Source organism: Mustela erminea, chromosome 4, assembly GCF_009829155.1.
Source record: "Mustela erminea isolate mMusErm1 chromosome 4, mMusErm1.Pri, whole genome shotgun sequence".
Lineage (NCBI taxonomy): Eukaryota > Metazoa > Chordata > Mammalia > Carnivora > Mustelidae > Mustela > Mustela erminea.
Window position 1 is genome coordinate 43,010,282 of NC_045617.1, and position 27,195 is coordinate 43,037,476.

The window sequence follows — 27,195 nt, forward strand, 5'->3', positions numbered from 1 at the left end:
CCAATGAAGACATACAAATGGCTATCAGACACATGAAAAAATGTTCATCATCACTAGCCATCAGGAAGATTCAAATTAAAACCACATTGAGATACCACCTTACACCAGTTAGAATGGCCAAAATTAGCAAGACAGGAAACAACATGTGTTGGAGGGGATGTGGAGAAAGGGGAACCCTCTTACACTGTTGGTGGGATTGCAAGTTGGTGCAGCTTCTTTCGAGAACAGTGTGGAGATTCCTCAAGAAATTAAAAATAGAGCTTCCCGATGACCCTGCAATTGCACTACTGGGTATTTACCCCAAAGATACAGATGTAGTGAAAAGAAGGGCCATCTGTATCCCAATGTTTATAGCAGCAATGGCCACGGTCGCTAAACTGTGGAAAGAACCAAGATGCCCTTCAACAGACAAATGGATAAGGGAGATGTGGTCCATATACACTATGGAGTATTATGCCTCCATCAGAAAGGATGAATACCCAACTTTTGTAGCAATGTGGACGGGACGGAATAGATTATGCTGAGTGAAATAAGTCAAGCAGAGAGAGTCAATTATCATATGGTTTCACTTATTTGTGGAGCATAACAAATAGCATGAAGGACAAGGGGAGATGGAGAGGAGAAGGGAGTTGAGGGAAATTGGAAGGGGAGGTGAACCATAAGAGACTACAGACTCTGAAAAACAATCTGAGGGTCTTGAAGGGGCAGGGGTTGGGAGGTTGGGGGATCCAGGTGGTGAGTATTGGAGAGGGCACGGATTGCATGGAGCACTGGGTGTGGTGCAAAAATAACGAATACTGTTATGCTGAAAAAATAAAAAATTAAAAAAAAAAAAAGAAAAGAAGACCAGTCTTCCCTATCTAAACATTTCTCTAAGCCCTAAATAAAAGGAATCCATCCACTTTTGCCCAAGGAGTCACAGCTTTGGAAGTTGTTCCCTCTGATCTCCTTATTTGTTGCAAGTAAAGTCTCCTTTGTGCAACAACTTAACTTTATGCAGTTTCCAACTCACCAAAGAGTGAACTCACATCAGTTCATTTACAATGAGACTCCGTGAGCTTTGCTAAATCAACATGTTTTTCTGGTGGTCAATGTAAGGAAGTTGACAATATGAATATATCACAATTTATTTACTTATTTTTATCTTGATGGGCATTTGGGCATTTCCAGTTTAAGACTGTTATGGTCAGTCCTGTTACGAACACTGTATTTTGATGCACATCACTATACAGTTGGAGTTGGAATTGCAGAGTCCTCAGTGGGTGTATGTTCACTTTTAATAGATTTAATAGTTTCCCAAAGTGAGTGTACCAATTTCTACTCTTACCAGCAATGTATGAGAGTTTCACTTGCTACCCATTACAACCAATAGTTGATATGGTCAGCCTTTTTAGTATTAGCTATAATGGTGAGTACGGAGAGGTAGCTCATTATGATTTAACTTGTATTTCCTTGATGACTAATCCCTTTTCATATGCCAATTTTTAAACTTAAAAAAACTGATAGACTCACAAAGAATTGCAAGAATAGTACAGAGAGATTCTACATATCCATCACCCGGCTTCCCCCAACAAAGACTAAATCTTCTACAACCATAGTGTTGTATCAAGTCCAGGAAAAGATCAACATAATACAGTTAACTAGACAACAGATATTGATCAAACTTCACCAGTTTTAGAATGCATTCATTCTTTTTGTATGTCATTGTGTATAATTATCTGACATTTTGTTATATGTATAGGTTTCTACAACCACCACCAAAATCAAGATTCAAAACTGTTGCATCACCACAAAGGATCTCCACAGTGCTTTGCTTTCACAGTCACAGTCACAGTCACAGTCACAGTCACAGAAGGGAAGCTCCTTCTGCTTCCCTAATGACTGGCAACCATTTATCTGTTCTAGATCTCTATAAATTTGTTATTTCAAGGGTGTCATATAAATGATGTCATACAGTATGTAATCTTTTGAGATTGGCTTTTTTCCCACTAAGCATCATGTCCTTAAGATCCACTTATACTGTTGCTTAAAGGTTTTGGCTATTACAAATAAAGCTGCTATAAACATTCATGTGCAGGTTATTGTGTGAACATAAAAGCTCGTTTTTTTTTCTAGGATTAATTTCCAGGAGTGTGTTTGCTGAGTCTTACAGGAAGTGTATGTTTAATTTTTTAAAAAAACTGTCAGACTGATTTTCAGAGTGGCTGTAACATTTTGCATTCTCACCATCAACATATGAGAGATCCAATAGCTTCACAACTTCATCAGTTTTTGGCATTATCTATATTTTACATTTTATCCATATATAGCTCTGTAGTGATATTTCATTGTGCTTTTAATTTGCATTGACCTAATGGTCAGCATTGTTGAACATTTTCTCATATGTTTATTTGCCATTCAAATATTTTCTTTGATGAAGTATCTGTTCATGTCTTTTCCCATTTTCTCATTGGATTGCTTTTTTATCGTTGAGTTTAGAGAATTCTTTATTTGTTCTGGATACAAGTCCTTTGCCATATATGTAAATATTATCTCCCAATCAATGGCTTGTCTATTTTTTTTTTTTTTTTTTTTTTTAATTTTATTTTTTTTTTATTTCCAGCATAACAGTATTCATTATTTTTGCACCACACCCCGTGCTCCATGCAATCCGTGCCCTCTATAATACCCACCACCTGGTACCCCAACCTCCCACCCCCCGTCCCTTCAAAACCCTCAGATTGTTTTTCAGAGTCCATAGTCTCTCATGGTTCACCTCCCCTTCCAATTTCCCCCAACTCCCTTCTCCACTCTAAGTCCCCATGTCCTCCATGCTATTTGTTATGCTCCACAAATAAGTGAAACCATATGATAATTGACTCTCTCTGCTTGACTTATTTCACTCATTGTCTATCTTTTTAACAGGATCTTTCGCGAAGCAGAAGTTTTGAACTTTGATGAAGTACAATTTATCCATTTTTCGTTCTTTTTCTTCTCCTCCTCTTCTCTTCTCTTCCCTTTCCTCTTCTTTCTTTCTTTCTTTTTGTTTTGTTTCTGGCCAGAGCTTTTGGTATCATTTCTAAGAAGTCTGGCCTATCCCTAGTTTGTGAAGTTTCTCCTGTGTTCCCTTCTAAAAGTTTTATAGTAATATGTTTCACATTTATCTCTACAATCCATTTTAAGATAATTTTTGGATAAACTACAAGTTTAGGTGTCTTTGCTTGTTTGCTTGTTGCCTATTGCTGTCCATTTATATGCTTGTTTTTCATTTGGGCATCCTCTTGCAAAAACACCTGTTCTTTTGCCTGTTTTTCTATTGGACTTTCTAATTTGTATTTATTAATTTTCACAAGTTCTATAAAGATATTGGATAGAAGTCTCTTTTTGGATGTATTGCAAATATCTTCTCCCAACACGTGATTTTTTTTTTCTCTTAGTGGTATTCTTAATTTTAATGAAATTGAATTTATCAATTTCTTGAAAAGTTGAAAGTCACTTTGTTATGCCCAAGTTTTTGCGTGTGAGAGACCACCAAGGAGCCAAGCACCGATGCAATCACACGAGGGTTTATTCAGGAAGCTTAAGCTTGGGCCCAAGTATACCCGACACAGCAGAGTAAGGACTTGGACCCCCGCACCAGATTGCAGTCAGAGTTTTTAAAGGCAGAGTAGGGGTGGACTTGGCAGTGGGTGAGGACAAAGGGGGTATTCAGAAGGGCTATCAGGGTAAAGAAGACTGTCAGGATATTGGAGGCCTGGTTATTATCAAGCCAAGGCCGTTTTTTCCCTCTAATGAGGCACTAACATGAAGACAGTTGGGAGTTTCCTGGTGGAATGTCCCATTCCTCCTATCAATCGTCCTTGTTAGTGAGATTTAGGTTTAGAGGAAATTTACCTTTCTTTGTTGTAAATCACTAGGATATTTGTAAACCGAGGGAGACTCCTGTCTTGCAGGATTGTGATTTCTGCAAGTTAACTATTTGTTCCCATGAATTATCGAGGAGAGGGGAGTGGGTGGAGAGGGGGTGCAAGGTGCCAGCTTTTGCTTTGTCAAGATGGCTCTACTTATGTCAGGGCTAGACTCGAGGTGGGTACAGTCTTGTTTTTCTTGGCCTCCACACTTTACTAACCCTTCTGATTAGTGCTTTTCATATCATGTTAAGAAATTTTTTCCTACATCAAGGCCATGAAATATTTTTCTTTATTACCTTCTAGAATCCTAGAATCTTTATTATTTTCTCTTTCTTTTTTAAGATCTACAACTCTACAGTTACATTTGTATATTGTATGAGGTATAAATAAGATGTGTTTTTTTTTTTGAAATGAATTTCTAATTGACCAGCACTATTTATTGAAAGACCATTCTTTCTCCATTGTTCTGCAGTACTATCACTGTACAAAGTTAAGGGCTGTATATGTATGATTCTGTCTGGACGTTCAGGGAATTGGGGGAGCTGGTTAAGCAGACTCTGTAAGGCTATTATCTCTTTCTCTGATGTTGGAGTTTGAAGTCCAGAGTGTAGGCAGTCAGGAAGGGAAGATCATGAAGCAGCCTGGAACTCACAAGCATGAGTGGGAAACCCACAAGGATCACTGAAACCTTTGTTCTTGTTTCCTCCGACTTTGGTGTCAGGGGCATCCTGCAGAAGCTTCAGCCCTCAGTTGAAGAGATAAACACATACCTGGCCCAAGTCAGGAAAGTTGAAGGATGATCCTGGAGAAGGTGAACTGATTGCGAGTCCAACTGCTGCTTCACAACAGCAGGGTGAATCAGCATATCAGCGACAATGTGCATCAGCTACGGTAGCTGCTGCTTCCCTTTTTCCTTGCAAATCTCCCAAGTATCTCCCTAGTAGCACACCTTAATCAGGAACATACGAGAGAGAGAATTCTGGAAAATGTAGTTCAACCTAGGCAAACGGACACATTACAAAGCATCTCAGAGTTATCAGTATTTTTGTTTTTCCTTTGAGAAACGGAGATGGAGATGTGTTTCTTATAAGATTATCTCCACTGGGTTTAGAGTATTACATTGTCACTTCCTTCAGCACTAATGTATGTCATTGTTTTCTGGAGTCCATTATTAATGTTAATTGATCAGCAGTCAGTCTTACTTATTCTTTGAAAGGAATGCATCGTTTTATCTGGTTGTTCTTAAGATCTTCTCTTTGCCTTTGGGTTTCAGTACTCTTACTATGATATGACTAAGTATGTTTTTCTTTGTATTTAATCCTGCTTAGGATTCATAAAAGTTCTTGAATTAGTGTCTTGATAATTTTCATATGGTTTAGAAGATTCCTGATCAGTAATTAAATATCACTTCTTCCCATTTTCTCTCTCTTCTCCTTTTGGGACTCTAAAACTCATATGTTAAAAACTTTTTTTTTTTTTTTTTTTGATAGCTGCATTATATGCACCACATCCATTATACGTACCACATCCAAATGTCTCATTCTTTTGTCTCTGTGCTTCAGTCTTCAGTCTGGATGTTTTTTACTGACTTGGTTTTCAGATTGCTAAGACTCTCTTAAGCTAACATTAGATAATAATAATATATTATATGCATATATATACATATATATCTGTATATGTGTGTGTGTGTGTGTGTGTGTGTGTGTGTGTGTGTGTTATATCTCTGCCCCAAGTTCCTGGCACAGAGCACCTAAAACCCTTATAAATTTCTAAGTTATAAGACACTAGGAAGAGTTTTTTTTCCTAATGAGGTGATGCTGGGTGAGCTCCTGAATGGGGCTGATCACCACAGAGATCAAGCTGTGATTTGCAGCTTGAAAATTTCAGCTCTTCACAGAGGGGAAAAGCTTAGACATGAAGTTAATAACTAATCATGCCCATATGAGGGAGCCTCCATAAAAATCCCTAGTACAGGGTTTGGGAGCTTCCAGGTTGGTGAACACATCCACATATGAGGAGGGTGACATACTCTACCTCCACATGAACAGAAGCTCCAGTGCTTGGGACCCACTCAGATCTCAGATCTCGCCCTATGTATCTCTTCATCTGTATCCTTTATCAGATCCTTTAATAAACTAGTAAACATAAGTAAATTATTCTGAGTTCTGGGAGCCACTCTAGCAAATTAATTAAATCCAAGGAGGAGTTTGTGAGACCCTAGCTAGTCAGAAGCATAGGTGACGACCTGGACTTGAGAATGGCACCTGAGGCCAGGTGAGAGCAGTCTTATGGGACTGAATCTTTAACCTGTAGGATCTGACACTATCCCCAGGTATGAAATGTCAGCATTTAACTGCATTGTAGGGCACTCAGCTGGTGTCGCAAATAACTGCTTTGTGGGGAAAACCACACCTCTGTTGTTAGAAATGTGTGTTAGACAGTGAAGGAGACACAGGAGAAAAGACTGAGATCTTTCCCAAAATAGCTAATTTGTTGTTAAAGTCTTCTAATCCATTTTTAATTTTGGATGTTGAATATTAAGTAGAAATTTTAATTGATTTTTGATATATTTTTGTTCTCTGATGAAATTCATCTTATCCACTTTCTTAAAAATATTAATTATAGTTATTTTAAAATCTATATCTAACAATACCAATCCCTGAATACCTGTGGGTCTGCTTTGTGTTCTTGCTTTTCTCACATGAATCTTTTTGTACGCCTGGTAATTTTTAACTGAATACCTCAAATTGTGTATTTAGTACTGTAGAAGTTCTAGATAATGCTATTTTCCTCCAGAAAGGTTTTTTTTAAGCTTCTGAGACAGTTAAAATAGGATAGTATCTTCATCTAATAAGGAATTGATTTGATTCAGAGTTGAGTCTCAGCCTTTTAAAAGCCTTGTCTATTTCTGGGCTCCTTAAGTCGTGGTTACAGGTGCCTCTCTGATGCTCTCAAACAATTTTGTCTGTTTTGTTTTTGTATTGTGTACAGGTTTCTAGCTATTCTCAATCAGATCTGTGATTTGCTACAAAGTAATCTGCCATAGTTGAAAGAAGGAGTCCCCTTCTATTCCTTTTGATTCTGTCTTTGACTCTCAGTACCTGCATCTCCCTTGCTTTGAATTGATCAGAACCTTTAATTTTGGTGACAAAGTTGGACAAATACCTTTTGTCTCCTCCCCTTGTCCGTGGTCACCTCTTCTCTGGAGTCTTTATAAGAAAAATAAATAAACAGAAGAAATAGCCCTGCATTCAAGGTTCAGTTGAACTGTCCCACAAAATTTATAAGTCCTTACCTCTGCCTGTACATTAGGAGTAAGGAACATCATTGACTCAGTGCTTATCCTGTCTTATTACACTGTAATCATGTGTGTAAACTTGGGACTGTCTCTGTCTTCCATTAGTCTGAGTTCCTTAAGGAAGCTTTATTGTCTGCATACTCTTCTGTTGCCTCTCTCTGATAATAACTGTTAAATTTTCTCCAGAGACTACACAGAGACAATCCAAACATTCCTCTAGCATAGTTGTTCAAAATTTGTTTATTATTACTGATAATTTAGAAAAACGTTTTTCCCATTACTTTCTACTAATAGCATATAAATTGGAGATTATTGCCAATTTGGACAAAAGCTTCCATGAAGTTTCTTCATATTTAGAAGAATCTTCCAGACCAAAATCTTCCTTGATATATTTCAAACTTCATTTCTCCTCCATAACTCAAATCCTTCTGGTACTGGGTTTCACTAGACACATTCAAATTGCAAAGAGACTGCAATTTCTGCACCTTTGGTTATAGCAATGGGTGAGTGGGCAATGGGCAATAGGATGATTCTTGAAAGCCATCCCTACACCAGAACACTTTAAAATAACTTACCTCTAAACAAAAGTGCCTGTGAACCACACAGATATATTTCACTAAACCAAAACTAAGCCTAAAACAACGTTCCTTAGCTGGATCCTCAAAACAACCACAGCCATTCCAAACTCTGATAGGGGAAGAAATGCAGGTGATGTTGTAGTAGAAGGAGACAGCAGTCTTAATTGATTATCTTACCAGTTAAAATATCTTAAATTAGTTAAATCTTAAATATCTTATCAGTTAAAATATCTTAAATTTTATAGAAACATGTGCTTATGAAAACACACTACTGGGCCCATTTCCAGGGCCTTGGAGGTGGGGTATGCTGGTGAGGAGGCATTTTATTAACTTCTGTGTAAACCTACCATGTATTTAAATAGCATTTATTTAATTACTCCTCACAGGGTAGCACATTTAGAATGTGGACTCTGGGAAAAAAGAAACTTAGGGGACTGTTGCTGGGAATGCAAACTGATACAGCCACTTTGAAAACAGTATGGTGGTTCTTCAAAAAATTAAAAACAGAATTACCATATGATCCAGTAATTCCAATACTGGGTATTTACCCAAAGAAGATGAGAACCCCAATTTGAAAAGATATGCCCCTCTATGTTTACTGCAACATTATTTACAATAGCCAAGACATGGAAGGAACCCAAGTATCCACTAATAGATGTATAAAGAAGAGATTATATATATATATGAATAATTCCATTATATATATAATGGAATATTACTCAGCCATAAAAAAGAATGAAATCTTGCCATTTGCAACAACATGGGTGGACCTAGAAGGTATAATGCTAAATGAAATAAGTTAATCAGAGAAGACAAATATTATATGATTTCACTCATTTGTGGAACTTAAGAAACAAACGAACAAAGAGAAAAGAGACAAAAACACTAAGACTCTTAAATACAGAGAACAAACAGGCAGTTGCCAGAGGGGAGGTGGGTAGAAGGAGGGGTGAGCTAGATAAAGGGAACTAAGAGTACACTTACCATGATGAGCACTGAGTAATGTATAGAGTTATTACATTGTGCACCTGAAACTAATATAACAATGTATGCTATTTATAAGTCAGTGTGGACCCTGAAATAATCATAGACAAAGAAAAGAAAGCTCAGTCCTTTCCCTTTATATAAGTTCATACACATGGTCTTAAGGAGATTCAGCACCACATCAAAAAATGTCCCCTGTCTCATTTCAGTAGGACTTTCTGAGGGAAGAAGAGAACAATAATTGTTCTCTATATTCCTTCTCTCTCTCTGTCTCTCTCTAAATGTCTAATCCAATATAGTGCTCCCACCCCTCTTCTTTCTCACTCTCAAAGGTTTGAGAGGACAAAGAGTGGTGAGAGTATTCTGAAATACATTGTCCTTACAGAAGACTAGAGTGAGTAAAGCCTTGCCTCCCTTTATTTCCCATACCCTGCCCCAAACCTACTGGAATAGTCTTTAATCCTTCCTCTATATCTCAAATCTCATGGAAGACTATTATATACACTGAGTTTGTTTACTTCTCCACTTTTCCAATAAGCTAAAGTTGTTGAAGTGTCTGGATTTCAGGTTGTGGCTTCAAAGTGTTGGTTCTGGGTGCCATTGTCTTAGTTTTACGTAAAACCATGTGAAGGCTGTGTGCAAAGTTAGCCTTGTTTATTACATCATAAGAAGCAAAATACAAGCATACTTGGGCATTAAAGCTTAGAAGAAGAGATGGGTATGTTATGTCCATGTTTAGAGAACACTATCTGCTGAGCTGATATGTCAACATACACAGTGACGCAATCCATAGACCTTAAGCCCGGAGTGGGATTTGAAGTGTGCACTTTTCATCTGAATTACAAAAAGAGAAGTCTAAGGTAATTTCTTATTATTTTTTTTAAGATTTTATTTATTTATTTGACAGATAGAGATCACAAGTAGACAGAGAGGCAGACAGAGAGAGAGGAGGAAGCAGGCTCCCCGCTGAGCAGAGAGCCCATCTCGGGGCTCGATCCCAGGAACCTGGGATCATGACCTGAGCCGAAGGCAGAGGCTTTAACCCAGTGAGCCACCCAGGCACCTTATTATTTATTTTTTTTAGTGTAGTCAAGCACTGGAGGATGCATTTGACCTAATTATTTCATCTTCTCTAATTACGTGTGCAAGTATTAATACTTTAGCCCTTCTGCCCCATTGGACTAACCAATAGCCTGAAGAAATAATGCTACTACTTTTAACATATTGTGATCCCTTTTTAAACATGAAATCTCAGATTAATTACAGTAACATTTAACAAAGGTCCATTATATGTTGGACACTGTTACCCAATAATTTCACATTTTTGCTAGATAATCAGAGCCAACAATTCCCAAGCACATAAGGAAGTTATAGCTGTGATGAGTCCAATCCATTCCAACTATTCTGGAATAGGAGATCCTTACTCATATATGAATGTATGTTTCACATTATTATCTCCAGGCTACTTTTACAGATTTATATATATTTTCCAAACAAAATGGGATTTTGATGTCTATATTTATGTCTCCAGCTAGAATTTAACTATTAAAGGGGACTCTGGGTGGCTCAGTCAGTTAAGAGCCTGCCTTCAGCTCAGGTCCTGGAAGGAACCCCATGTTGGGCTCTCTGCTCAGCAAGGAACCTGCTTCTCCTTCTCCTGCTACCTGCTGCCCCACCTCTCTCTCACTGTCAAATAAATAAGAAAATAAAATTTAATTTAAGTATTAAACAATATTCTTGGAGAAGGCATGCAAGTGATTAAATTAAGAACTGTTTATTTGGCAAAAGTTGGTGGAGAACAGATAAAATATATTTTTTTAATTTTTTATTTTTTATAAACATATATTTTTATCCCCAGGGGTACAGGTCTGTGAATCGCCAGGTTTACACACTTCACAGCACTCACCAAAGTAAAATATGTTGTTTAATCTCCAATATCTGCAATAACATCTATACACACAAAAAACCACTGATACTATTTCTTTCAAAGCAAATTCAAATAATAAGGGAAGAGAGATAAAAATTTAGACTTATCTTTCACATAGGTGTAATAACGGTTATATATATTGTGAACAAATTAGTTGAATCTAAATATTTTCCAATACTGTGCACTTGTTTTCTTACGTAAAGGTGCACAAAATGCTCATAAGTAAAATCTGGCCTTTTATCTCTTGACTTAACAGCAAGAAGAATTAACTAGAGCCAGAGGCACATGCATTTATCAACTTTGAGCCCTGCAAGTTTTGAAAGAGTTGTGGTTACACTCATGATAGATAACCCGTGAGTTTCTTTTTCTTGGCACAACAATATCGCAAGCATTTCTTGGACATGGAAAAATGGGTAGAAAATATTTGATGCTTTAAGTACTTTTTTTGATAATGTGAGCCTTTTCAATGACCCAGAAAGAGACATGGTATCTGGATGGGGCCCGGGACAATGGTTCTGCTGGCAGCCGTGATATGGGGCAAGCTCATCATGTACTGGGGCCAGAAAGAGCTAACTTAAGAGAGGTTAAAGCCAAGAAGACAGTCCTCACATTTTCACTCTAAAAATGTTAAAAACTCATTTTAGATATAGAAATGGTGCGAAAATGGGACCATTCCTGGATCCTTCAGGTATTCTGTACCCATGAAACATTTTCCTTTGATCCTTTCCTATATCAGTCAGAAGAGGAATGAATCACTTACGGCACCAGAAGACATAGCAGTGGAAGGCAGGGAACCTCAAATCACTCTTTAAAAAAAAAAAAAAAAAAAAGATTTTATTTATTTAATTGACAGACAGAGATCACAAGTAGGCAGAGAGGCAGGCAGAGAGAGAGGAAGGGAAGCAGGCTTCCTGCTGAGCAGAGAGCCCGATGTGGGGCTCAATCCCAGGACCCTGAGATCATGACCTGAGCCGAAGGCAGAGGCTTTAACCCACTGAGCCACCCAGGAGCACCCCCTCAAACCATTCTTACTAGAACATGAAACCTCAAAAGCACTGGACATCATAAACATCAATCATTATTAAGGAATACTTAATGTGTCCCTGGAGTTGTCCCAAATGCTACAAATCTCCTACAAGCTTCTTCCTTCATGTAGGTGTCTTGTGATCACAAATGGTACTGAAAGGCAATTGCTCTGAAATGTGCAGGCAAGTTCCCCCAACACAAAAGGTAACTTTTGTGGTTTATCAAGTCCATGTGTGTGTTTCTCATTTCTGGTGCCCCCCCCCTTTTTTAACAGGAAATTTTACAATCCAAGGTCAGTGCTCCTTTCAGTAGTGGCTACCGTTTATCAAGCAGTTATTATTTCATTTAACTATCGTAAGAATGTTGAAGTAGGGAATGCCTTTCTATTTTGCAGGTGAGGAAATGGAGGCTCAGGGAACCCAAGCATCTTAGGCAGAGCCACAAAGTGAATGGGAAATAGGTTTAAGATTCCAACCCTGGTTTATCTGAACTCAGAGTCTATGGGATCTCTATTACTGCAAAATATATAAACATTGAAATTGACAGAATTAGCATCGTATTCGATAAGTAACTCCTTTGGACCTTGCCTATCCAGGCCAAGCACCTCTGTTGCTCCAAACTTTTTTATGCATGTTTAGAGACACCCCCTCCACCCCGGTCGGACTTCTAGACCTACTTGAGTTTGTCAAAGGTCCTACTCAGACTAGAACAAAACACGGTGCTCGAACTGCATCTAAACTGAGCAGAAAAGACCCCCACCCTTCCTTGGAAGAGACATGCTGAGACACAACAAAGGTTAAGTTCAGAGCACAGTGATCTGTGTGCATAGTAGTGTTTATTTTGCCATTGCAGCAGCCAGCTGTGACTGTAACTCTCAGAAACTTGGTCATGTTCTCCTCTCATGGTGTCTGCACTCGACTCAACTTTGTGGCCTTTCTTAATGAGTGATCACCAAGATAAGTCTTCCTGAGTCCCCATCCTTAGCCAGGGGGACACACTGGACATTTGAAGGCTCTGGCATATCCAGCCTTTGCTCTGGACTCTGCTCTTGCTGACATTTTACAGGGCCCAGAGCTATCAAAATCCAAATCTTAAAGAAGGAGAGGATAACAAGGTTTGCAGAATCCATCCCATTATTTTTCTAGTTCTGCCTTTCTCTTATTTCTCCCCACCCTTAGCTTTCTGACTTGTAGATGCTGTTATTTCTACTATAATACAGCACTCTTTTTGTAGTTTTTATTATGCCTGTTTCTTCTGAAAAATGGAAGAATTCAATCTTTGTCAAAAGCATAGCAAGAATCTGAGGGGTTTGAAGTGGCGGGGGTGTGGGAGGTTGGGGTACCAGGTGGTGGGTATTATAGAGGGCAGGGATTGCATGGAGCACTGGGTGTGGTGAAAAAATAATGAATACTGTTTTTCTGAAAATAAATAAATTGAAAAAAAAAGGAATGCATTTGTAAAGAACACCAAGTGATGTATGGATATTGTACACCTGAAATAATGTAACACTGTATATTAGCTAACTGAAATTAAAATAAAAATTTAAAAAATAGAAAAAAAAAAAAACGCATAGCAAGAGTCCTTGAGTGTGACTGAGAAGGTGTAGGGCTCAACAGAGACACTTTGTCCAGAACTCACCCATGTTCCTGTCTCTCATTACATAAAGATTCATCCCATGCCTACCTCTTCTACAGAGCATTTTCTGATTGCCCCCTGCCCCTGGCAATTTCTCCCTCCTCTGGCTTCTATGTAAGGTGCTGCAAGATCCTTGAGGACAGGAACCTTTGTCTAGTAAACTGTTAAATCTTACCTTTGTTTGGGTTAGTGCTAATATTATTGGAAGGCTGGGTTCCTCTGAATCATTAATGCTCAAGGAATCAGTATGGCCTGCATGAAGGTTACCCTCAAAACCAACTACCTCAATCCAACTGCTCCAGGCAGAAAGAGTTTCAGTACAAAAACTCTATCCTGGCTCTGGGACCTGAGGCAGGCTCTCTGTGGTTCTGTCTTCTCATCTTTAAAATGAAGGCATTAAATTTCATGACATCAAATTCATTTCCAACTGTGAAATTCTATTTGTAAGCTATTCTTATTCTAAGAGGAAAATGATTTCATTTCTATTTCCACATATCTTTAATTTTAGCTGATTTCATACCTAAGAATAAAAAGATAAAGTACTTTCTCTTTCTCCCTCTCCCCCTCCCTTTCACATCTGTTCTGTACATGCAAAATGTCTATTATTGATGCTTCCTGGTTTTGTGAGAGTGATTTTTACTATGTCTCCTTACTTTCTGAATTTCTTCTTTTTTTCTTTTTTTAAGATTTTATTTATTTATTTGACAGACAGAGAGATCACAAGTAGGCAGAGAGGCAGTCAGAAAGAGAGGAGGAAGCAGGCTCCCTGCTGAGCAGAGAGCCCGATGCGGGCCTCGATCCCAGGACCCTGAGACCATGACCTGAGCTGAAGGCAGAGGCTTTAACCCACTGAGCCCCGCAGGTGCCCACTTTCTGAATTTCTAAGAATAGCATATATGATATGAAGTCAAAGTATATTCATCAAAGATACATTGACTTAAATTGTTCTTTTGCCTATTGTCTTTGGTAGATATGTTCTGATAAATAATCTTGGAAAATCGTTTAAAGAGATGAAACAACTCTCATTGTTCCAGTTTCTTTGTGTAGATGATTACAAGGTTTTATAAAAAGAGATATTCAATGAACTGTATGTACGTGAATGGCCTTGTGTTAGTTTTTCCAGTTTCAATTCTCTTTTAACATTTATTGTAAACAGCAGAGACCCAAGAGTTCTCATCTAAGTTATGAGCCAAAACAAATGATCAGGTTACACCTGTTTGGCTTATGCTACCTTGGAAACTGCTGGACTCCATTTGCCTGAGCTTAAAGCAATAGCTTCCTCTCTGGGAAATAATAAAATCAGTTCATGATTTTTTTAATCAAATGAGCAACCAACCGACTGGCTCTCTTCTTAATCTCCACATCTGCGTCAAGAGGTAAGTTAAGCTTATTTCTCTTACATTACGTTTTGTTTATTTAATGGGAAGATGGCATTTCTTGTAATCAGGTAGTCATTACCTCTTTCCAAAAAGTTTTGCTGAGAGAAGTAATCCTAATTATTACAAGCTAGATGTCCTGCTATTCAGTTTTGTGCCGCATCACAGATGCCCCTTTGGGATAAGCTACCTCTAAGAAAAATTGCCCATGTGGAATGTGTGATGGATCTGAGGGCTTTGGCGGCTATGGCCAAGTCGGAACACCTGGCTTGAACACATCCACTCATGTGAATGAGTGGGACTTGAGGGCATAGAGGAACAGCACAGGACCTCTCGTGGCCCCTTCTGTGTGGCTTGAGGACAAATTTTGCTCTCTTCCTAAGAGGGGGACCTCTAAAAAATGACAGTGCCTTGGGACCCCTTTGTGGCTCAGTCAGTTAAGCATCTGAATCTTGATTTCTGCTCAGGTCATGATCTCAGGGTCCTGGGATCAAGCCCTGCATCTGGGCTCTGTGCTCAGTGGAGAGTACCCTTGGGTATCTCTCTCCTTCTCCTTCTACCCCCAATCCTCGCTCATGCACACTCTCTAATAAATAAATAAATCTTTAGAAATTATTTTAAAAATAAAAAATAAAAATGGCAACGCCTTTATTCTGACAGGAAATTAAAATACCAGGCAAGCAGTATATATATATATATATATATATACACACAGATAGATATACATATATATCTATCTGTGTGTGTGTTGGCCCGTGTGGGTACTGTTCTACTCAGTATTGTTCATGAACCTTTAGTGTTGACAATTTATTTTTTTTAGTATACCATTTTTTATATGTATGAAACCTAAAATTAGATGTGAAGTAATTTTATAATCACAGGTTAATCCTTAGACTTATAGCTCTTATGATCTATATTTACAAAAGAAAAATCAAACATCACAAAACCAATAAAATTAAAAATTAAAGTTTAGTGGACAAAAGATATGGTTTGGCTGAAATTAAATACTACTTATTAAGAGAATAAGATACTGACAGCAGAATCCCAGATTCTTTTTTTTTAAGATTTTATTTATTTATTTGACAAAGAGAGAGATCACAAGTAGGCAGAGAGGCAGAGAGAGAGGGGGAAGCAGGCTCCCTGCTGAGCAGAGAGCCCAGTGCGGGGCTCAATCCCAGGACCCTGGAATTGTGACCTGAGCTGAAGGCAGAGGCTTTAACCTACTGAGCCACCCAGGTGCCCCCAGAAGCCCAGATTCTTTGAAGTTGGTCCTACCTGTTGCACTGTGGGTCAGGTTATGGCTTTTTCTCCCACCACTTGTCTCCATTCAAACTGCCAGCAGGCTTCATTCATTCATGCTGCACTCTCAATAGCCTCTGAGTACTGAAAGCCTGTGGCAGTCCTCAGGTATGAGCTAGTCATCCAGCATTGGTCTGTTTGTTTAAGACCATAAAGACAAAATATACACACGTAAACTTCTCACAAACCCTTGAGAATCTAATGACAACCCCTCAGGGTCACAGATCATGGACTGAGAAACACCTTGCTTTAGGGATTTTCCAGACAGGTTATTGCTAAAAATGAAAATGCCTTGTATTAAAACAGGGGGTTTTATGGAATTTGCAAGTGTCAGCAGGTGGTGGAAAGAGGCCCTTGAGAACAAACTATTCTTCAGAGGTTAAATAATTTGTGTACAGGGTAGCACAGAATTATTAAAGAACCAGAAAACCCAGCATGCTTCAGGGAGCTGGAGATCAGTCATTCAGGATCTGTGTTCTGCTCCTGGGATTTCTTTCTTTCTTTCTTTTTTAATTTTTTAAAAAGATTTTGTCTATTTATTTGACAGAGAGAGAGATCATAAGCAGGCAGAGAGGCAGGCAGAGAGAGACAGGGGAAGCAGGCTCCCCATTGAGCAGAGAGCCCCATGCGGGACTTGACCCCAGGACCCTGAGACCATGACCCTGAGACCATCACCTGAACTGAAGGCAGAGGCTTAACCCTCTGAGCCACCCAGGCACCACTGCTCCTGGGTTTTCTACTGATTTGGGGGAGTCTTGCACAAACCCCTTTCTTCTCTGAGTTTCTCTTTCTTTATCACCACACACAGACCTTAGCTGCTTCACAGGATGGAGGTGGGGGATACATGAGATGCTGAGGGACACTTTGGAAATGCTCAAGCACTACCCAAGGGCAGGTACTGTTATTACTGAGACATGAAAGGAGCTGAGTGTGGAAGCTAACACCGTTTTCAGGGCTTGTCTCTGGCAGTCTGCAAGGATATTGGAAATCCAGTGCCCCTCAAACCCAAGTTTCAAAATAGCACTTTCAGAGCAGGACTCTAGCTCCTGGCAGTGTTTTTGTGCCCATTCAGAGCATAGAGAAGGCACTTGCTTGCAGATAGCTGAACCACACTGGAAGTGAGGCTTCAGTGTGGGGGGAGTTGGTGGCATAGCAAAGGCTCACTTAGCAATAAGTGAAGGACAGGTGGGCAGATGCTCAGTCCCAAAGGCTTAAAAAACTCAGGTGTATGATTCACCCCAAGGTGAGTCAGCTCTAAGGGACTCATTAACCAAACCCAGAGGAGCCTGATTTATAAGGTGGCTCTCCAGAGACTGGAACTCTTGTATGTAGTAGCAGGGGAATATCCTTGCACAGTTTAGGGAATCTTTTCAGCAAGAAAGTTATGACTCAGTGGTTGCTTGGTCAATTGGAGGAATGAGAATCAAATGACTGTAATGGACATTTAATCTAGGATGTAGAAAATTCTGACATGTTAACTATCCTTGCTCCTACTCTATGGTTATTGCAACTAATTTTCTCAACTAAAACTTGTACATGTTCTCATTAGCTCTGACATCAGCATATTTGCAATTGGGTTGTCCCAGAAAATCCAGAATCCTTGGTTTGCAGAAAGAGTGTTGGAGTGTTTTATATTTGTACATTTTCCCTGTACATAGAAGTAGGCAGACACTGAGAAGGTCTACGTAGTTTCTACTCACCTAGCATTCATGCGGAGCTCTATTCTCCTGTTGACCTTTGCTGCTACGTCATTATGCCAGGCCCACATGGTTGATTAGCTTGTTTCTTCGTTTACTATCAACTTTATTTAGGGACACTCTTGTTGCTATGATGGGAAAATAAAATTCCAATTTTCACCTGGACGTTTAGGGTCTTACATAATTTTACACCCTTATATCTACTAATATTCTAGTATTTTCCAGATTATCCCAGGAATATAGGACAGATGGTCTTTTTGAGATAGTTTTCTTATACGAATTACTAATCTTTTCCAATGATGCTTCTTAGTTATTTCACACTCAAAGGAGGTATTTGTCTCCAAATTCTGAGTTACTTAATTTGGTCTGATTATGCTTTCCCTCCAGGATGTCATGTTTTATGGAGGCCTGTGACTGAGGCCTGTGTCAGTTAGTAGAGGGCACCAGGGTGGCTCAGCTGGTTAAGCATCTGCCTTGAGCTCAGCTCAATGATTCCAGGGTCCTGGGATGGAGTTCCACAGAGCTTGCTTCTCCCTCTCCCTCTGCCTACCATTCCTCCTGCTTGTGCTCTCTGTCTCTCTCTCTGCCAAATCAATAAATAAAATCTTTAAACAAAATCAGTTAGTAGAACCTCAGTATAGCTGGTAGAGGATTTTTTGTTGAGCTTTTGGGGGTCTTTCAACTTTCACTGGTTTGATAATGATGATGATATTTAAATTGGTATTTGTTATGCATCAGGTGATATCCCAAGTGCTTCAAATGAATTTATTCATTTATTCCTATTTACTCATAGCTATACCAACGCAAATTCCTTCTAAGAGTAAACTCTGACATGTACAAATTTATTTCTTCCTCATATTCATTTGGTTGTGACTCCTGGATATGCAACACGCAGGGGACAGTCATTTTAAATTTTACATTTTAACACAATTCTTATCCAAAATCTCCATTTTGAGGATCAGCTCTCTGCTGTGAAAAGAAGGGTCCAAACAATTTGTCAATCATTATTCTTAGAGCATTCCCACTCCTCATCCCCACAGAGCATGGGCGTATGTGCAACCACATACCCTCTGTCTCCACTTCCCAGATACATTTCATCTGGGAATTTTAATAGAATTATGAAATAGTTGTATCAACATTAATGCCAATAATAAAAAAACCCTTGCTATAAGCTTAAGATTTGAATTATATGAGTAAATAGGAATGGATGGATATTTCCTACTAATATTGATATTAGAGATGACAGCAAAGTGATATGAAAATTAATCTCTCATCTTTTAGCTCAATATTCTTAGTGTGATCAGTGTGAAGAATTAAGGCCCTTGGCGACTATATGAGTGATTCATTCTATGGCAAAGAGCAAAGAAATTTGAGATTGAATAATTCACCTTAGAGTCAACATTCAATTTTGCTGTTTCCTTTTTTCTTTTTTTTTCTTTTCCTTTCTGTTCTATTCTTTTCTGTGTGTGTGCATACTTCACAAAATTTTTATATTTCATCTTATGTTCCCAACATCTTATGTTCCTAACAAACTTCATGAAGTCAGCTTGAAAAATATTAGTATCCCCTTTTTATGGACAGGGAGAATGAACCCTCAAAAGAGTGAACTTCTTGTCTATAGTGACATAGCACAGGACAGCCCACTGTGACCTCTAAGGCTCTATGTGACCTGGCTGGACCTCCTTTTCCAGCCTCATCTCAGCCCATCTACTCTTCACTCACTAAGGTCCAGTCACATGGACCTTCCTTCTGTTCCTCAAACACGTTAAGTTCATTTTGTCCAGCCATTCCATTTTCCTCGGATGTTCTTCCTCATAGCTTCACATAGTTGACTTCTTACCACTTGGGGTTCCATCTGAAGGCCACCTCATTAGAGAGCTCTCCCATGGCCTCCCAGTCCAAAGAGACTCTCCTGGCCCCATCAAAATTACATCATTCTGCTTGTGCTTCTTCACAGTCTTCATCATTATCTGATATTCTGCATTTATTTATTGTCTCTCTCCTTCTCTAGAATATAAGCTCTATGAGAGCAAGGCCCTTCTCTATCCAGCTCAGTCTTGTATCTCAGCACCCAGAGCATATACTTGTCACAGTTCTTTTTTTAAGGGAGAGAGAGAAAGAATTGGAGTGAGAGAGAGAGTGAGAGTGAGCAAGAAAGAGTGAGTGGGGAGGGACAGAGGGAGAGGAAGAATCTCAAACAGGCTCCATGCCCAGAGCAGAGCCCAATGTGGGGCTCAATCTCACAACTCTGAGATCATGACCCGAGCCAAAGTCAAATTGGATCCTTAACCTACTGAGCTACTCAGCTGCCCCTTTATTTTATATTTTAAAAACTGTCCTCATCCTAGTAAATGTGAAGTAATATCTCATTGTAGCTTTGATTTGCATTTTCCTAATGACTAATGATGTTAAGTATCTTTTCATGTATTGACTGGCCATTTGTATGTCTTCTTTGGAGTTATGTCTTTTCAAATATTTTGACCATTTTTGAATTATTTTTGTTGTTGAGTTTTAGTAGCTCCTTACAGATTCTGGATATTAAAACCTTACCAGATACATTACATACAAGTATTTTTTCTCACTTTGTGAGTTGTCTTTTGGTTTTTGTAATAATGTCCTTTGACGAACAATGGTTTTTAATTTTGATGAAATCCAATTTATTTTTTTCTTTGTTGTTCATGCTTTCAGTGTCATATCCAAGAATCTATTACCAAACTCAAGATCATAAAGATTTACTCCTTTGTGTTCTTCTAAGAATTTTATAGTTTTGACTCTCATATTTAGGTCTTTGATCCATTTTAAGGCAAGTTTTTAAATGGTATAAAGTAGGGATCCAACTTCATTTTTGTTCATATGGAAATCTGATTGACCCAGCACCTTCTTCTCACCTCCACTTTTAATTCAGATAAGATGTTTGGGGAATATTTGCAATTTCCCAATATTATTCCTGATATTAGTAATACTGAATATTTTACTTCCTGAAAATATTTGATTAATTGAATTTTCCAAACTAAATTCTTGTGCAGTTAACTGCTAGTTCTTAAGAGAAAAGAGAAAGTCACAGGAGAACTAGTACATTAGAATTGGCAAGTAGAAACTCTTCAAGGTAGTTATCCTTAGTGGTTTAAGAAAAGAGATAATTTAAAGAGTTTTATTAAAGATAAAGCGATAATCTGAATTATTATTTAATGACGTTGGGGTGCCTGGGTGGCTCAGTCTGTTATGTGGTTGCCTTCAGCTCAGGTCATAATCCCAGGGTCCTGGGATCAAGCACCATGTTGAACTCCCTGCTTAGTGGGGAGGCAGCTTCTCCCTCTCCCTCTGCCTGCCTCTTTGCCTACTTGTGCTCTCTCTTTATCTTGTGGTCAAATAAATAAATAAAATCTTTTTTTTTTTTTTTAAAGAAAGAGATAAGAATGATGAGCTAATGATTTCAAACTAATAATGACTGCTTTCAAATGCTTAAAGGGCCATTATATGAAGATTCCTAACTTACCCACCTTCATAGGAAAAAAGCCAGGGGAAAAAAAAATATATATATATACTTACAATTGGAAAGACTTCCAATTTGACATCGAAGAAAGGCTTTTAATGGCAAAATAATGATGATGATGATGATAATAATAATGCTTATGGATCACTTACCATGGGTCAGACTCTGTTTTGAGCCCAACATGGCTGGTACTATTATCATCAAAGCTGAACTTGGACTTGAACCTGAGGAGTCCAACACTGTGCCCAGGCTTTTATCCACTGTGCTAAAACCACCCTTGTTAAAATTGAACTAACATTAGAACACCTCTCTCTCCTGAGAAAAGCCATGGTCTTTCCATTAGCAGAGAACTTCAAAATAGGATAGATATTTATCAGCCAAATGAAATTCATAATCCTGTCACATTTGATGGTATCAGTCTTCCAATTCTACTCAAACACCAGTTGCTTTTTTATTGCTCTCCTTTTAGCAAAAAAGTCTGAATCTACTCTTGCCTTCCTCCCTTCTCTAAAATGCCCAGCAGGGTGGCTTTCAAATGCTTTGTAACATTAATAAATACCCTTTTGAATAATATGGACAAATGCTCAATGACACATGTTACAGGAAAACATAATACCCTTTGTTTTCCCTTTTTAATCTTTGGGACTTTGTTTTATAATTCATGGAGACATTAACCTTTCAGGTGGATCTGAGAATCCTTTTTATTTAATACAATTTTGTTTGTATTCTGAAAACCCAAGGACATTGAAGTATTTATTCCCTGCTGAATAGAGCACTGTGTACATGTGTCTTTGTTTTCTCTGAAAACGTCTCTTAACCTTCGTACATTTCCTCAGGGCTCTAGTGTGTGGGCTTACTACATATTGTTCTCTCTATACGAGGTAGTGTGACATGCTCCAACAGGTGTGCTGCTATAACAGTATCCCAATTTTCTTAACATCCTCATTCCCCTCACACCATCATTTCCATGATACTCTTTCAGCTGAGCTATAGAGAAAGCAAAAACTAATTAATTTTTGTAATAGAAAGCAAGATCTGAAATGGCAAGGATTTCACCTGAGAAATCACAAAGTATATGAGTGGCAGACCTGGAGTTCTAGCCCACATCTTCCTTTTTTTTTTAATAAATCATAGCACTTTTTATTTTTATTTTTTTCCACAGGTAAATTGTACCAAGCATTTATTTTTTTTTTAATTTTTATTACATTCAATTAGCCAACATATAGTACATTAATTTTTTTTTATTTTCAGCATAACAGTATTCATTGTTTTTGCACCACACCCAGTGCTCCATGCAATCCGATCCCTCTCTAATACCCACCACCTGGTTCCCCCAACCTCCAACCCGCCCCCCGCCCCTTTAAACCCCTCAGATTGTTTTTCAGAGTCCATAGTCTCTCATGGTTCACCTCCCCTTCCAATTTCCCCCAACTTCCTTCTCCTCTCTAACTCCCCTTGTCCTCCATGCTGTTTGTTATGCTCCACAAATAAGTGAGCCCACATCTTCTGATGAGAGAGTTAAGAAAAGTGATTTTTACTCAGAGAGATTTTGCTTCATCTCCACAGGGCACATTTGGAAATGTATGGACTACATTTTTGGTTGTCTGAACTGGGGGCAGGAGGTGGTACTACTGGCATTTACTGGTAGAGGCCAGGGAGACCGCGAACGACCTACAATGCACAAGACAGCCACTCCAACAAAGAATTATCCGGCCCCAAGTTTAATAGTGCTACTGTTGGGAGGCTCTGTTTTAGAGTGATGGAAATTGGATTTGAACCCTGCTCTGCATCTTACTTAGTAAACATGGGAAAGTGGCTTCATTTTTTAGAATCTGCTTTCTCATCTGAAAGAACAAAACATCCACCACCATAAGCAAACAAACCCAACCAAAAGCAAACAGAACCCCACTTTCCAGAGTAGTTGTGAGAAACCAACTTAAAAGCACTGAACAGAGAGTGCTGAGCATACAATGGGCCCAACAAAAAAAATTCGGGGCCACACCACAGCATTCAATTATAAGACAAGATAGAAGCCAGGAAGACATTACTGATATGAAAAAGAAGGCTCCCTAGCATCCTATCAACTTTTTAAACTTTTAAAAATAAAAATTCAATTAATTAACATACAATATATTATTAGTTTCAGGCACAGAATTTAGTGATTCATCAGTTGCCTATAACACCCAGTGCTCATTACATCAAGTGCCTCCTTAATGTCCATCACCCAGTTACCTCAACCTCCAAACATCTCTCCTCCAGCAACCTTCAGTTTGTTTCCTATAGTTAAGAGCTTCTTATGGTTTGCCTCCCTCTCTGTTTTTATCTTGTTTTATTTTTCCTTCCTTTCCCCTATGTTTTTTGTTTCTTAAATTCCACATGAATGAAATCATATGGTATTTGTCTTTCTCTAACTTATTTCACTTAGCATAATACCCACTAGTTCCATCCACATTGTTTCAAATGGCTTGATTTCATTCTTTCTGATGTCTGAGTAATATTCCATTGTGTGTGTGTATACACATACATACATATATATATATATACACACACATATTTTATATACACACACATATATACATATACATATATCTCTCACATATTCTTTATCCATTCATCTGTCTATGAATATCTGGGTTCTTTCCATAGTTTAGCTATTGTAGACATTGCTTCTATAAACATTGGGGTGCATGTACCCCTTCAAATCAACATTTTTGTATCCATTGGGTAAATACCTACTAGTGCAATTGTTGAGTCATAGGGTAGTTCTATTTTTAACTTTTTGAGGAACCTCAATATTGTTTTCCAGAGTGGCTGCACTAGTTTGCATTCCCACCTACAGCGTAAGAGGGTTCTTTCTCCGCATCCTTGTGAAAATCTGTTGTTTCCTGACTTATTAATTTTAGCCATGCTGACCTGTGTGAGGTGGTATCTCACTGTGGTTTTGATTTGATGCCAAGTGATGCTGACCATTTTTTCATGTGTCTGTTGGCCATCTGTATGTTTTCTTTGGAGAAATGTCTATTCATGTTTTCTGCCCATTTCTTGACTGGATTTTTTGTCCTATCAGCTTTTATATGGAAAAGAGCAAAAGAAATGGAGAGAGGTGCAAGATAATTAAGCATCATCAAGGACATAGTATGAGGAGACCGGAAGAGATGATGAGACTGGAAATGGAAAGGTGTGGGAAGGATGTATAAGTGAGAGAGATTTCAGCAGTGACCTGGAGGGAAATTTGAGAGATATTTAGGAGGAATTGGAATTTGGAGAGCAATTAAAAAGGGGCATGAGAGAGGAGTCCAGGATGTATGTGGGATATCCAACTTGGGCACTTGGGTATTGGTGATGCCATTGAACAAGAAAATCAAAAGGCAGGATAGATAATAAATTCAGCTGTAGATATAACAATTTTGAGATGCCTGGGACATATTTAAATGCTAACCAAGAGGCAGTGAGGTCTGGAAATCTGGGGAGGAGCCAAAGATTTGAGAGTCAGGAGTCTGAAAGCAATAGTTGAATCCATGGGAATAGGCTGTAGAGCTGGAATGACCATTTTGAGGCAAGATGAGACGGACCCCTCCCTCTAGACTGGGTGGAGCAAGTTAAGTTGGGCAGGGATGTAAATGGGTCTGGAAGGGTGAGGAAACATGAGTTTGAAGAAATTCTTATTGGAGAGAATCATTTTTCACTATCAGACTGTACGCAAGCTCAGCTGTTGATATAAGATATGGGACACAAAGGGAGGTAAGTGCAGTGACTAACCTTTAGGGATTGGGGAGGGGCACTAACAAAGTAGAAAAAGTGAGTAGAGATTACAACTTCAAGAAGTGGGTATGTAAGGGCTATCTCAAGGTATCAAGGTTACCTTGGGATTCATATCTGAATTTTTCTAGATTAGTAACAAAACACATCCATCCTTATAGAGAAGCAATAAACTGAAGGATTTGTGTGTTTGAAAATGGGTATAGTGTGTGCGGGGTCACCAACCAAATTCCAAATTAAACTGGGCATGAGATCAATTGTATATACAGACTAATTGTGTTATCTCCATGCTTGAAAGTGAGTCCTCCACATCCAGAGTTGAAATTTGAGTTTCTTTTCCACAATCCCATAATCAAGTAAGACAGTGAAAATGATCAATGAAATAAAAATAAATGAATATGATGAAATTGTTTTCTTTTGCAGAATCTTACCTTCTTTTGAACCCAAGTCATGAGTTGGATGTTCCTCAGAGACCTCTTAACTGGAGTAAACAAATACTCAACTGGCATTGGACGGATTTGGCTAGCTGTTGTGTTCATCTTCCGTTTGCTGGTCTACATGGTGGCGGCAGAGCATGTGTGGAAAGATGAGCAGAAAGAGTTTGAGTGCAATGTGAAACAGCCTGGTTGTGAAAATGTGTGTTTTGATCACTTCTTCCCCATCTCTCAGGTCAGACTTTGGGCCTTACAACTGATCATGGTCTCCATGCCTTCACTTCTGGTGGTTCTACATGTAGCCTATCGTGAGGGTAGAGAGAAGAGGCACAGAAAGAGACAGTATGTCAGCCCAGGTATGATGGATGGGGACCTGTGGTACACTTACCTTATCAGCCTCATCGTTAAAACTGGTTTTGAGATTGGCTTCCTGGTTTTATTTTACAAACTGTATGATGGCTTTAGTGTTCCCTACCTTATGAAGTGTGACTTGAAGCCTTGTCCCAACACTGTGGACTGCTTCATCTCCAAACCCACCGAGAAAACCATCTTCATACTCTTGTTGGTTATTATCTCATGCCTGTGCATTGTGTTGAATTTCATTGAACTGAGTTTTTTGGTTCTCAAGTGCCTTATTAAGTGCTGTGTCCAAAAATACTCTAAAAGTCTTCAGTCCTCAGCATGTGAGTGCCACAACCTCAGATATGTTGAATGTGGTGGGATGGGAACTCCTCCCTTACTCCAGAATCGCCATTCGAATTTGGCCACAAGCTCACCCCATCAAGATAAAATAAAGCTACTTTTTGACACACAAGAGCGTTAGACAAGGAAAACCGGCATCCTTTCTGAACAAGATCTGAGCTACACTAGAAAACAAAGGGCATCAACCTTCATAGGATTTGGGATTCCCTTTTTTTTTTAAATTTTCAATATGTGCTCAGTTGTATACACTAGACAGAGATCTCATTATTGTAGGGTTCTAGTGGGTACGTGAATTGTGTTTGAATAGTTAATTGCAGATTAGTCTGAAGAAATTCAACAAGCAGCATTCTTTTAAATGCTTAGATCTGTCAACCGGAAGATATAAAAAGTGACACTTCTGAAAATATGATGGCCTCCAAGCTGAGGTTGAAGCACTGGCAATCTTTCCAGAGTGGCAGCCTAGGCTCCCCTCACTCAGCCCTACTTAATATCTGCAGAGAAAGAGTATGTTGAGGGTGGGGCAGCAGCTAACCGAGGGCACACAGAAGCACACACAATGACACTCAGTAAGAAGGCCTGGCCTGGGGAAATGACCACAGGGCCCAGGACTCTGCAGGTCAGGACTCCCTGGTTGTAAGTGGACTAGGGAAGAGGGAAGAAAGCCATCATTTGTCGTCTCCAAGTTGATACAATATTACCAGGAGATATTCCACTTAAGCCTGAACTAGGAGGCACCTGAAAGGGTTACTCTAGAGACACAGAAGCAGGTCCCAACGAGTACATTGACCTGAAGCAGGGTAGGATCTAGAAAGAGAACATACCCAGCTTGATAATTACTTGGCACTTCTACCATTGAACATTGAACTACTTTGTAAATTTCTGTATTTGTTGAGCTTTTTTATAATCAGAAATTCAGAATGTATTCCACAATATATCATAGTTTGCCCACAATTTACTAGTACATCTCTATCTAGATAATAAAATGTGTACTGTGCTATTACATTGGTGTGAGAAATGTAAAAAATCAAATAAAAATGTTTATTATTACTTGATTGGGAGCCTAGATTTTAGGTTTTGTTTTTTGTTTTTAAGAGAGA

The 27,195-nt window shown here is 38.8% G+C and overlaps 1 protein-coding gene across 3 annotated transcripts; it reads left to right on the forward strand.

Annotated features, from left to right (window-relative positions):
• The first annotated feature begins 11,003 nt into the window (after positions 1–11,003).
• GJB7 (gap junction protein beta 7) lies at positions 11,004–27,166 on the forward strand. 3 transcript variants are annotated; one of them, XM_032339100.1, is made up of 3 exons: positions 11,004–11,030; positions 24,271–24,381; positions 25,386–27,166. In XM_032339100.1, the coding sequence occupies exon 3, from the start codon at positions 25,413–25,415 to the stop codon at positions 26,217–26,219; it is 807 nt and encodes a 268-aa protein (XP_032194991.1). In that variant the 5' UTR covers positions 11,004–11,030; positions 24,271–24,381; positions 25,386–25,412; the 3' UTR covers positions 26,220–27,166. The 3 variants fall into 3 exon arrangements, with proteins under 3 accessions (XP_032194991.1, XP_032194992.1, XP_032194990.1); XM_032339101.1 differs by lacking the exon at positions 24,271–24,381 and having other exon boundaries at positions 11,010–11,030; XM_032339099.1 differs by lacking the exons at positions 11,004–11,030; positions 24,271–24,381 and adding an exon at positions 14,572–14,714.
• The last annotated feature ends 29 nt before the right edge of the window (positions 27,167–27,195 follow it).

What these genes read in the sequence shown, in the direction of transcription:
- GJB7 (XM_032339100.1), top strand. Translation starts at nt 25,413, where the DNA reads ATGAGTTGGATGTTCCTCAGAGACCTCTTAACTGGAGTAAACAAATAC.